Here is an 11,974-nt window from a genome sequence, read left to right as displayed (position 1 = left end):
ACCTGAATGGGCTGTCCTGCGTTAACAATAAGGGGTGTGGAAACATTTAATTTGCACATATCACACAGAGCCTGTTTAACCGAACACACTGTCACAAAGAGCAGAGGCAGTAAGCCACAGGTAGACAAAAGCTGATAAAATTCCTGCAAGATGTCTGGCATTGCCTCCAAGCTTCAGCATTTTAGAGATAAATCTCATGGGATTGGAACCAACGCTCACGCACTGAAATACCTGAACCAAGACTTTGAGGAGTTGAAAAGAAGCTGTCTGGAGAGAGGACAGTTGTTTGAGGACGACTGCTTCGAACCTCTTCCTGCATCCTTAGGCTTCAATGAGCTCGGCCCAGACTCCCACAAAGTGCGGGGAGTCACCTGGAAGAGACCTTCTGTGAGTGCTGCCATGGGATCAATATTTCCAGGAAGCTACTGAATTATAGTGGAAAATGTAAATCTGTGTTTAGCTGAAATCAATGAAAATACTTTATTTACACTTTTAATAAAAGGTGCGAAATAGAAAAAATTATTTTCAATTTGCTGAATATCTTAAATTTAAATTCAATCATCTCATGTATATGTTTTGTTTCTGACTTTTTCTCTTTTTTTATCATAGTCAATAATCAGACACTTAAAGGATCTAGATAACTGGAATAATTCAGATTTTTTTCAGGTGTTAAAAGTGGTTAGCTCTTTCTGTATAAAAATTATTTCTAATTTGAGTACTGGTCTATGAATCGTCAAAATCGCAAAGAGGGTAATAGTAGTTATATGTGAGGTAGAGGCTGGAGCTGAAGCACCAAGAAGTATCCTTCTGTGTGAAACACATAAGGTCTTACTTATCTGTGAAGATGAACACTGACCAGGATGATTTACATTTTCCATTCTCAGTACACGCTTCACACTGGAAGATCACACCCACCCAGAACAGACCTGACAATGGCTGTGATATCAAATAACTTGCTTTTTTGCTGTTTTAACCCTAGATCTTCTGGGATTATCATATTGCCCTAAAGAAAATTTTTTATTTTAGTATGTAAAAAGCTTCAAAGTCCTTTTTTTATGTAAAGAATTTTAGTTATGTATTCTCATTTTAGTTAGTTATTCTCACTATGTGTTTCACCAGTGGAAATTTTTTTCTGATGCACTACCTACAACCTCCACAATGTAAACAATCAAGGCCTCTTTTGTAAATTATACCTCAGCAGCCATGACATGATTTAATACAATTTTGTTTTCAGAAACCTCTATGATGTTTTGAAATTGGAGCTATTTTGAGAGGATGGTAATCCACTTTGGTCGTTGTCCCTCTAAGACAAAGGATAAAGATCGCAGGGACAAGCTAACCTGGATTAACCTTTAAATTAACATAGCAAACGTAAAGAAAGATATTTCGAGTTTAAAGTCTTGAACAGAATCCAACTTCCTATTCTGAGCTGCCACTTTGAATAACATCTCAAAAGGTTAAGATAATCAGGTGATATGGTATGAGGAAGTAACACATTTTGACTTTTTTATCAAATCTTTTTTTGTAGGAGTTGTGTTCAAACCCAAAGTTCATCTCTGAGAACGCTACCAGGACTGATATTTGTCAGGGAGCACTGGGTGAGACACAACAACCCCCCACCACAAGCCCACACACACAAAATGTGTTCATCACATTACAAATGACTCACATTTAGTTTTATTACACCAGGAAGTCACCAAAGAATTAGACTATCAGCACTTTTCATTTGACATCTTTCCATACAGAACTCTTCTTAAGCTTTTGCATGCTTATCTTAGCCTTTTATATTCACAACTGAAACACACTGACACTGACTAATGTACTGAAAGCGTTATGCACTTGGTTACATTGCTCTGTTGAATATCAATCTTTGGGAACTGTCCCGTTTTTTTTCCATGGGCAAAAAACACCTAAGGCTAATAACTCTAACTGTAAATATCTGTGTACTGACATCAGCTGTCACAGGTCACAACATCTCCATCCTGTTTCTCCACCCACACCCAGTCTGCCTGAAAACTTCCATAAGTTGGTGACACTGAGTAGTATTAAAAGATTAGGCGGAGGTTTTTCTTTTTGTGCAACTGCTTTCAAAATGTGTAGGAGATGTTCTGCTGTGACGACATCAAACCACCTCAAATGCTGTCGGAAGTAGATCGATTTTAACACTGCAATTTAATATAATCAACTGATTTTACATGACATGTTGCTTTATTTTAGATTATATGGATTAATTTCTAACCAACCTGGCCCAGTGTTAAAAAGTTATTTGTTCCTTTATAATAACTGAACAAATAGATACACAGCCCTGCACTAAATTATCTGTTGACAGATTGTTTTACAAACATGTGTGGCTTGTGCCAATGATTTTTTCTTTATGAGCGTCATTTCGAAGCTTATGCACGTTCTCATTATCTTGTCTGTTCAACATTTCTTCACACTTCTAATAACACTAGGCCCCACAGCAAAAGCTTTTTTTGTGCAACCACACTCTCATTATGTGTTTGGAAATGTTTTGTAGTGACATGATACCATCTAAAATATTATTGATGGCATTTTATATTTTCGTTACTAAACCTTTTCCAGGTGACTGCTGGCTCCTTGCAGCTATTGCATCCCTGACTCTCAACAAGCAGGTTTTGTACCGTGTTGTGCCCCATGACCAAAGCTTTGATGAAAACTATGCTGGGATCTTCCACTTCGAGGTATAATTCCACGTCTAGTAGAGCTGTGATTTTAATAACAGGACTGGAAAGCTGGATTTTACCTGCAGCATATTTCTGTGGTTTTCAGTTCTGGCAGTTTGGTGACTGGGTGGACGTGGTGGTGGATGATCGCTTGCCAACCAGAAATGGAGAACTGCTCTTTGTTCACTCGGAGGAAGGCTCAGAGTTTTGGAGCGCCTTGCTGGAAAAAGCCTATGCTAAGTATGGATAAATCTGAGTACATACTGTAGCTTTTTGTGGCAACTTTTTTTTTTTATTAGTAATAGTACTTAATTAGGAATGTTTTCTTTTAGAATAAATGGATGTTATGAAGCTCTTTCTGGAGGCAGCACCATAGAGGGTTTTGAAGACTTCACTGGGGGCATCGCTGAGCGCCATGAACTCAGCAGACCTGATCCACATCTCTTCCATATAATCAGAAAAGCATTGAGCAGAGGCTCCCTTTTGGGATGCTCCATTGATGTTAGCCTGAGTTCTTGTTTCAATACAGTATTTGCTATCATTGTGGTAGTTATCTCACAGGATTATTCTACCCATTTCAGATCACCAGTGCAGCTGATTCTGAGGCAATTACCCACCGCAAACTGGTGAAGGGGCACGCTTACTCTGTTACAGGAGCAGAGCAGGTGAGGTTCCAGGAGGCATATGATCAAAACACACCAACTGCTGAAGCATTATGGTTTCTCCTCATATATTTGATTTCTGGTTCTGTGTTAGGTTGAGTATGATGGGGAGATGGTGAAGCTGATCAGGATCAGAAACCCTTGGGGTCAAGTGGAGTGGACAGGAGCATGGAGCGACAAGTAAGTTAAGAATATAGCCAACCTGGTATCTAAGTTTTTTATGTATTTACTTTGCTCTGCAGTCATTGTTTGCTTATTTTTCCAAGTTTCTCTTTGTTATTGTTGAATCATTAACACTGCAGGGCTTCTGATGTCTTCCTCCTGAATAAGTCATCAATGGGTTAGGGTTAGGGTGATTATAACTGGCTGGCTGCTGATCTGAAAACTTCACCACTGATCCATAATCTTTCATGAGTTTATAATGACTTTCCCTCTGGTTTGCTGAAAACCTAAATCTTTAAAGATGGCTTTATAATGCTTTTTAGATTATAATATCAGTCATCTGGTTTTCAAGCAATTGCTATATGTAAATGGGTGTGGCTAGTGATTGGAATGAAATAGACAGAGTTAAACCCTGTTAATTCATTATAAAAAACAAATTTTCTTCCTGTACCTAGGGCCCTTCAACATGCCCATTACTAATTAATTGGCAAAACTATTTGAAAATCACACTGTTTTACACTTTTTACTGAAATTTCTTTAAAAAAAAATTCTGTCCAAATCCTGTATTTCCAGACCAAAGCACCCCGTTAACAATTGCAAAAAATATCTCAGATATTTATTTTTACAAAACTCATTGAAACACTCGCAGAAAATGCCTTCAGAATACTTTTTTGCATTTTTATTTTTATGAAACAACAATAAAATCAGATTTTACATGTAGCTGTTCAAACGTTATTAACAAAAAAACAGTGAAGGTTACAATATATGTGAATGCTCTGGTTAAAGCTCTGCAGTGTTACCAGGCATGAATGTGCCCCAAATGGTTCAAAAACAGCATTCAGTTTTGTTTAGTCTGCATTTTTACTGGCTTTTTAAGGTGTTTTCTGGGAAATACTAACAGACTTTTTGATAAATATTGCAAAGGTGTGTGATTAGCTTTTTTTTTTAACTTTTCTTATCTTTAGCCCCTCATAGCTTTTTTTTTTAACCTTTCTTACCTGATATTAAAATCTGCTTGATGATCTGAAGCATATAAGTGTGACAATATAAGATCAAAACAGACAAGAAATCTGTAAGAGGGCACGTGGACTTTGAGGACTGTACACCTTGGAAATTTTCCCCATTCTAGGGGGAAATTGAGTAGTAAATTCAGAACTGAAAGATACCCAAAAACATTTTTTTCTGCAACACAATAAAAAAAATCTTAAAGAAGAAAGATGCACTTGTTAACTTGGGTCTCACTATATAGTCCAAACATAAATCCAATCAGAGCATGTTTAAAAATTTAGTTGAATTAATTCAGCAACTCCTTCTAAATTACTGACTTGGTCCTCCTATGCCTTGACTGCTCTAATGTGACACGTACCGGTAAGATGTTTTTGTTGTAGTCAACGCCTGTTACTCTATCATGCTTCTAACATACATAGGCAGACACACCCATTGGAGTGGCTGGAAAATCCTGTTGTAAAAACAAAGGTATTTGTAGTCTTGCCTGAAGGTTTGTTTAGTGGTTGCTATGTAGGCGTGGAGTCCTGCACCACTTTGATTATTCCCATCCCTAGCTGTGTGCTCAAGTGTCACTTCTTATGTTTCTTTACTTTAGCTCATATGAATGGAGGCGTGTGAGCAGTGAGGATCGAGAGCGACTGACCAACCGCTCTGAGGATGGAGAATTCTGGTAAATGTGAAAATATTTTTAAAAGAAAATCGTTGTAGAATTTTTTTTCATGTTTCTGCATCTTTTTTTCTTCCACAGGATGTCCTTTTCAGATTTCCTTCGCGAGTATTCCCGCCTTGAGATCTGCAACCTTACCCCAGATGCTCTGACAGACGATGAATACCAGAAATGGGCGGAAACAGAGTTTGAGGAGACATGGAGGAGAGGCGTGTCAGCTGGTGGCTGCAGAAACTATCCAAGTAGGCTCAGCATTATATAATAAAATAACTTTTTCTTTGTTTCTTTTTTTATATACAACTAAATATAACTTTATTCCTAAACCTTCTAGAAAAGTTTATTTTCTATACCAAAAACGGACTTTGCCACATCAATACCACTTATTTGCTTCATTTTTTAGACAGCTTCTGGACAAATCCTCAGTTTGTGATAAAGCTGGACGAAGTGGATGACGACCCAGATGATGATGAGGAGGAGGGGTGCACATTCATTGTGGGCCTGATGCAGAAGAACAAGCGCCGTAGGAGGAAGTTGGGGGAAGACATGGAGACCATTGGATTTGCCATTTATGATGTGAGGGGATGACAGCAAAGAGGAAAAGAAAAAATATGTTAAAATTATGTAACATTAAATGAGATTCTGACTTTGAATTTTCTTTCCCTTTTCTAGCTTCCTGAGGAGGTATATCACCAAGAGAGTCAACTGGCACAACTGTGATGATTTCAATTCTAAAATACCTTTAAATGACCCTTTAAAGGAAGTGTATTATCATTTAAGGCTCTTTTCTTTACATGTGAATTTACTTTTTTAGAGTTATATCTTTGTGCAAGGACAAAAGAGCATAATATTTGGACATGTGTGGAGAAAGCAGGGAAAACTTGCCACCTTGTATCTCTATGTAAAACACAGTTTCCACACAAGAAAAAATTTGTGGAAAACATTCAAGAAGCTTCATTTCTAATGTTTAATTGTCCAGTAACAATAAGGAATTCAGCAGTCATGCTGTTTGACAACAGCAGTTTGCAGACCAAAGAAGCAGGTATGAAGGGATTTTAGAAAGCTTCATGGATAGCCTGGTCTGCAAGTTATATCCTCTTGTGACAAAAAATGGAGTCACATCACGTATTTGCCCTAAAAACTAACTTTCGTGTATTTTTACCCATACGAGATTCAAGATAAATAAAATTACTGAAATAGATTGCAGCAGTTAGTGGTTCTAATTTGTTTTAGAAAGTAATTATTGTATAAAATATTTTGCATTATTTAGGAAAAGCAATCAATTACTTATATTAAGGACTGACAAATTGTACAAACCAAGGACACAGAAAGAAAAAAAAAAGAACGAAAAGAATGTTGCAAACGGCGTATGTTAGCAGAGAGACCGATTTTGGTTAAAAAGTGAATCTATTTGCAGGGTATCAATAAAAATCCATACTTCCAAAAAGGTATTTTTTTTTTTTTATAAAAAGTACACGGAAAAATAGAAGTTAAAATACTTTAAAAAAATAAATCATAGTAGTAGAAGTAACAATACTACAATAACGCACAATCAGACATTGTGGAGCCACATGATAAATAATCATATTACTTCCTGTTTTTAAGAAAACAGAAGGTAACCTTTTGATGTCAAAAGTGCTTTTAAAATGTATTGTTCTTTGACAATTATCGGGAAATGGGATTATGATTTATGTTTTAAACTTTCAATATTTATAGGATTTATTGGTCAGAAATGTTAAGTAATCCGGACAGTTATGTACAATAAATTTGAGAAAATGTTCTTAGAGAACAAGTGAAGAAAATTCCAACCCTGTGTGTCATTTTTGCAGTACTCTGGCCAGAAAAATGTGCACCTGAAGAAAAACTTTTTCCTGCGTAACCGTTCAGCAGCACGTTCCGAGACCTTCATCAACCTGAGAGAAGTGAGCAATCGCTTCCATCTTCCACCTGGAGAGTACCTCATTGTTCCCTCCACCTTTGAGCCCGGCAAGAACGGAGACTTTTATGTGCGGGTGTTCTCTGAGAAACAGGCAGATTTCCAGTATGTTACCAATACTTAACACACAGTTTTCACACAGATGGAAAATAGTAAGTGAATTATTGATAAAATTTATATTATTGCTTCTTCCAGTGAGATAGACGACCCCGTAGAAAGCCATGTGGAGCAGGTAAAATCCTCTTTTGGTGCGATGTTAATTTCTTTTTGACAGAAAATTTAAACTTATGTTTTTCATACTTAGATTAATATTGATGAGGATGACATCTGTGACAAATTCAAGAGGCTGTTTGGATATCTTGCAGGAGATGTAAGCATGTAAAAAATATTTCCCTAGTGTCTCAAGGTGTCTAATATTTGTTTTGGCAATTGCAATAAAAGTGTGAATCTCATCTCTCAGGATGTGGAAATTACTGCATTCGAACTGGAAAAAATCCTCAATAAAGTAGTAGCAAAGAGTAAGTTAATCCTGCTTCTTTTTTCTAATCTTGATGTACATTAGCTCTAATAAATCTTTTGCTTTTTTTTGTCTATTTTTAAGGAGATGATATCAAAACCGATGGATTTTCTCTTACAACTTGTCGGAATATGGTCAACCTGCTGGATGTATCCTTTTTATTAATATAATTTTTTTTATTGGTACTGGTAGTGGGGGTTACTATAATTTTAACCTTTAATTTTCTATGAAAAAAACAATAACTTATCTCAACTTCAGTAAGTTAGGGGAAAAACTGTATAAGCTTTTTAAGGCTTTTACAACCTTTAGGAAATGAACATAAAAAGCAAGTAATTAAGTAAACCTTGTAATATTTATTTTGAGCATGTAAACATTAAATGTTACCAGAAAAATAGTTAATAGGCAACATAAGCCTTCCAGTGCCTATTTAAGTATACAAATCAAGCATTGAAAATAACCATATTACTCAGTTTGAAAAGGAATGAGAGGGTTCCGATGTGTATTAACCCAACCCCATTTAATACATACATTGTTTATTTTAATCTAGACAATTTAAATTATTTCCAGACTAAACTAAAAGTCCTAAAGATTATTACAGTTACTTGTCTTAGTAAAAACGAATTAGCTGCAAATGTATAGTCTGTCATGATGGGTTTCTGGATGCTAGCCCATATGCAGAACACAACTCAGAGACGGGAAAAAGTTCTAAGGTTTAATTTAGAAGAGGTGCAAAAACAGGTCAGGGGGAATAATCAGGTCCAGGGCTGGTCACGGCTGGGTTTCTGTCCTGGAGCTTGAGCAGAGCAGCAGAGGGGGAGAATACCAGGAGGGTTCAGAGGCTGATGGCAGGCTGAGGGCTTGGTGGAGGCTTAGCTTGGCTAGGGCTTGTAGATCTCCAGGTTTGGGTTCCCCTTCCAGATTCTTCTGGGAGCAGGCTGGCTGATCTTAGACAGGTTCGGTTCTCCAGGGTTCTTCTGAGATCAGACAGACAGATTTCTACCAGAGAAACTCTTCAGGGGGTTTCTGGTTTCTGGCAGGTTCAACCTGGGAAACAGAGAAGACAAAGGATCAGGTTCTGGTTCAGGTTTCGTAGTCAAAGGACTAGAAGGACAGGTTGGCTCAGGGTTTGCTGTACCGTGACTGACTAACACTCTGGCACTGGAGTGAGGTTCTCAGCCCGCTTAAGTACTGGTCTCCTGATGAGCAGATGAGAAACAGCTGGTGAAGTCAGCTCCAGCTTCAGGAGATCCAATACGCCCTCTGGTGGAGAAAGGTAGACAGAACCCCAGATCCCAACAGTAACACAAAACCCCTAGGAAGGGATCCTCGGCGCCCTCTGGTGGTCAAGCCTCAGGATCCTAACATAGTCTGCAAAAAAGATCAGCTTATTTCATGTATTTCCCTGGAAGCCCTTATGTTGAAGCATAACTACAGCAATTATTTTGGGCAAAACAAGAGATAATTGTGAATAAATGTTTTACAGTTCAGCTGCCCTTCACTAGATTTGAATTTAAGGGATATGTCTTCTTCACGTTTTCAGATGAATGCTTATTGTTTGTTAATAACTAATACAGTCATGTGATATCCTAATTTAGGCAAAGCAGATGAAGTAAAACATTTTGGAACTGCATTCACCCGTGATGAATTTTAAATCAGTCATTACACTGCAAAGACATTCAAATTGACTTCAAAATACTCAGGTCCTCCCCTCTGAGTGAATTTATGTCAGGGCTCATAACAGGGGACCCAGTGGTCAGGGCAGGCAGACAGTTAGATTTCTCAAAAAGTGTTTATTTAAAAACACGACGGATCTGCAGTAAGCAGCAAGGGGTTAGGGCATCTATGGCATGAACCTCTGGAGGAGGGAAACACAGGTTAGTGACCACATTAATCTGGCGAAGACTGATTACGAAAGTGTGAGTCACTAACCTGGTTTTAAAGTTCAGTCCGTGTTTAGAGGAAGAGGTGGACTCCAGCCGGAATCCAGCCCAGAGAATTCCAGACATTGAAGCCTTGAAGACTGCAGAGGTGGCAGGAGATCAGATTCAAGCAGACAAAGAAAGACGAGGGCGAAGCCAAAGTCAGTGTCAGAGAGGTTCAAAGGAGTCCGAGCCAGAAGATCAGAGATCTAAAGTAGTACCAAAGGGAAATCCAGGTCGTTGTCAGGAAGCAGATCCAGGTTTGGTACAGGCAGAATCCAGCAGTCCAGAGACAGTTCAGGCAAACAGATCAGAATGGAAACAGGCAGGCTCAGGATCAGGGAGGACATGACTTAGACAAACTTAATTGTCATTTTGTACACACAGGGTGTATGCAAAATGAAGTTTTGTTTTGTTGACAGAGGTGTTCTGTCCAACCCGGACTGATTGAGGTCTGTTTGCGAGGAAGTCTAGCAGCCAATTGCAGAGGGGTTTATTGAAGCCCAGCTGTTCCAGTTTTCCTATCAGATGCTGTGGGATGATGGTGTTAAAAGCTGAACTGAAGTCCTGGAAGAGCATCCGCACGTGGGGTTTTTTCTCTCCTCCAGGAGTGCCATGCTCAGGTGAATAGGGGAGGACATGGCGTCTTTAGTGGAGCGGTTCCGTCGGTAGGCGAACTGGAACGGGCTGGGGTGCTGTAGTTTGTGATCATCCGTGTGCCTTACCACATCCTCCTGGTGTTGCTGCCATTGTGGAAAAGATCCTGGATTTTCTGGCTGTAGTTCTGCTGGCCTTATTTCTACTGTAAACTAAAGGGGCTGAAGTTTCATTAATACATGTGTTTGATATATTGGTTCAATATTCCTTGACATTTATTTAAAAGACAAATGGAAGTGGTAAGCTGGGGCTGGTAGAGTTCAAGATCCTGTGGACAAAGATTGAGAAATTTCTGGTTTGTCCCTTTTTTATATCTCCTTAAGATGTTAAAATCTCTGCAAGAGTAATGGACCGATTACAGCTAAAGGTATTTCCTTGTTTTGCCGCTCAGGATCTGTTCAAGTCAAAAGACGTGGATCAAAGTGGTTGTATGAGCTCCATCGAGATGCGAGTGGCCGTTGAGGAGGCGGGTGAGAAATACGCTTATTAAATTATTTTCCTAATCAATTATTTTTCAGTACTTAAAGGAGGATTACCCAACTTTGGAGAAAACAAAAGAAACAAAGGTTTAGATGAGATAAATAAGTGTGATTGTTGTGTTTTTACAGGTTTCTCGCTGAACAATGCTCTGCACCAGATCATTGTGGCTCGCTACAGTGAGCAGCTCAGCATTGACTTTGACAACTTTGTCTGCTGCCTGGTTCGCTTGGAGACACTCTTCAGTACGTTTTTTTCCTCTTGTTGGGATTATTTTTTTCTCTTGTTATCTTGTACATACAACAACTGTAGTTTTTTCACTTTCACTCATTCCAACAGATGTTTTTAAGGAGATGGATAAAGAAGGGTCTGGTGTAATAGAGCTGAACTTCTTTGAGGTAAAAGCCTTTGATTAAATAAAACATTGATGGTTGGAAGGGGAATTAAAGACTAACTTGCTAATGCTTTTATCAACAGTGGCTGGAAATGGCGATGTTATAACAGGGCCGCAAGTAAACACTGAAGAATCTGGGTCTTTTGTGGATCTGTATTTAACAAGATTACTTAGAGTTGTCAACCTTGAACATGTGTATAGTTTGCGGCCAGTTGCAGAAAGAGGTTTGCTTAAAGGATAATTACTAAATATTAGCTTTGAGGGACTAAGTATTGCAAATGCTTGCATTATTTGTCAACACAATAAAAATTACTCGACAAACATGATGTAATTCTTTGGAATAAAGGGGAATTCTTCTGGGCTGATGTTTAATGAACTTACCTAGAAAGTTGCTTGACACTTCATCAAATATACTTTGTGGCTTTCAAGACTTAAATAAAAAAAAGCAACGCTTAGATGAGTGTGGTATATATGATGACTCTATCTTAGGACCTAAGTTTGACTGTGTTTACATTGTTAAAAAATTAGTGGATTATGTGTGACTCTTCCCATGCAAAACATGTTACCATTCACTGAAATAAAACCATGATTTATCATCTTTAACTTCTAAGTGAAGAAAATGTAATTTTCTTTGTTTTTGGTTCTTTAGTTTGTAAGTTTTCTTTAAAGAAAATATACATAATGGAAAGTTATTTAAAGGATTTGTAAAGACTTTATAACTAAATAACAATCAGTAGTTAAACTTTCAGTGGGGTTAATATGTATTAAAATAAAAATGTTGTTGAATTCCATTATAGGTTGACAATGGAGTCATTTTATTTGTGTATTTGGTTATTAGTGACTTAAAAAATGACCAAAGAAGCCTACAGAACCAGTATTTAAAGTTGAAATCTT

General features: G+C 37.9%; 1 protein-coding gene across 1 annotated transcript; it reads left to right on the top strand.

Annotated features, from left to right (window-relative positions):
* Positions 1-74: 74 nt before the first annotated feature.
* On the top strand, positions 75-11,705 carry LOC119797741 (calpain-2 catalytic subunit-like). Its single transcript, XM_038306946.1, has 21 exons — positions 75-387; positions 1,529-1,598; positions 2,584-2,702; positions 2,791-2,924; positions 3,017-3,185; positions 3,266-3,349; positions 3,441-3,526; positions 5,112-5,186; positions 5,265-5,425; positions 5,584-5,756; positions 5,853-5,864; positions 7,010-7,221; positions 7,312-7,348; positions 7,421-7,486; positions 7,577-7,634; positions 7,718-7,782; positions 10,436-10,504; positions 10,601-10,679; positions 10,818-10,931; positions 11,026-11,084; positions 11,164-11,705. Exons 1-21 carry the CDS (start codon positions 151-153, stop codon positions 11,185-11,187), a joined length of 2,103 nt encoding a protein of 700 aa, XP_038162874.1. The 5' UTR covers positions 75-150; the 3' UTR covers positions 11,188-11,705.
* The last annotated feature ends 269 nt before the right edge of the window (positions 11,706-11,974 follow it).

Source organism: Cyprinodon tularosa, unplaced genomic scaffold (assembly GCF_016077235.1).
Source record: "Cyprinodon tularosa strain WSP-4 unplaced genomic scaffold, ASM1607723v1 ctg116, whole genome shotgun sequence".
In the NCBI taxonomy this organism is placed as follows: Eukaryota; Metazoa; Chordata; class Actinopteri; order Cyprinodontiformes; family Cyprinodontidae; genus Cyprinodon; species Cyprinodon tularosa.
Note: the sequence above shows the minus strand (reverse complement) of the source record. Positions and strands in the feature narration are given on the sequence as shown.

What these genes read in the sequence shown, in the direction of transcription:
- LOC119797741 (XM_038306946.1), top strand. Translation starts at nt 151, where the DNA reads ATGTCTGGCATTGCCTCCAAGCTTCAGCATTTTAGAGATAAATCTCAT. An exon ending in CTGTTACAGGAGCAGAGCAG is followed by an intron (nt 3,350 to 3,440) that starts GTGAGGTTCCAG and finishes GTTCTGTGTTAG; the next exon opens with GTTGAGTATGATGGGGAGAT. An exon ending in TCTGAGGATGGAGAATTCTG is followed by an intron (nt 5,187 to 5,264) that starts GTAAATGTGAAA and finishes TTTCTTCCACAG; the next exon opens with GATGTCCTTTTCAGATTTCC.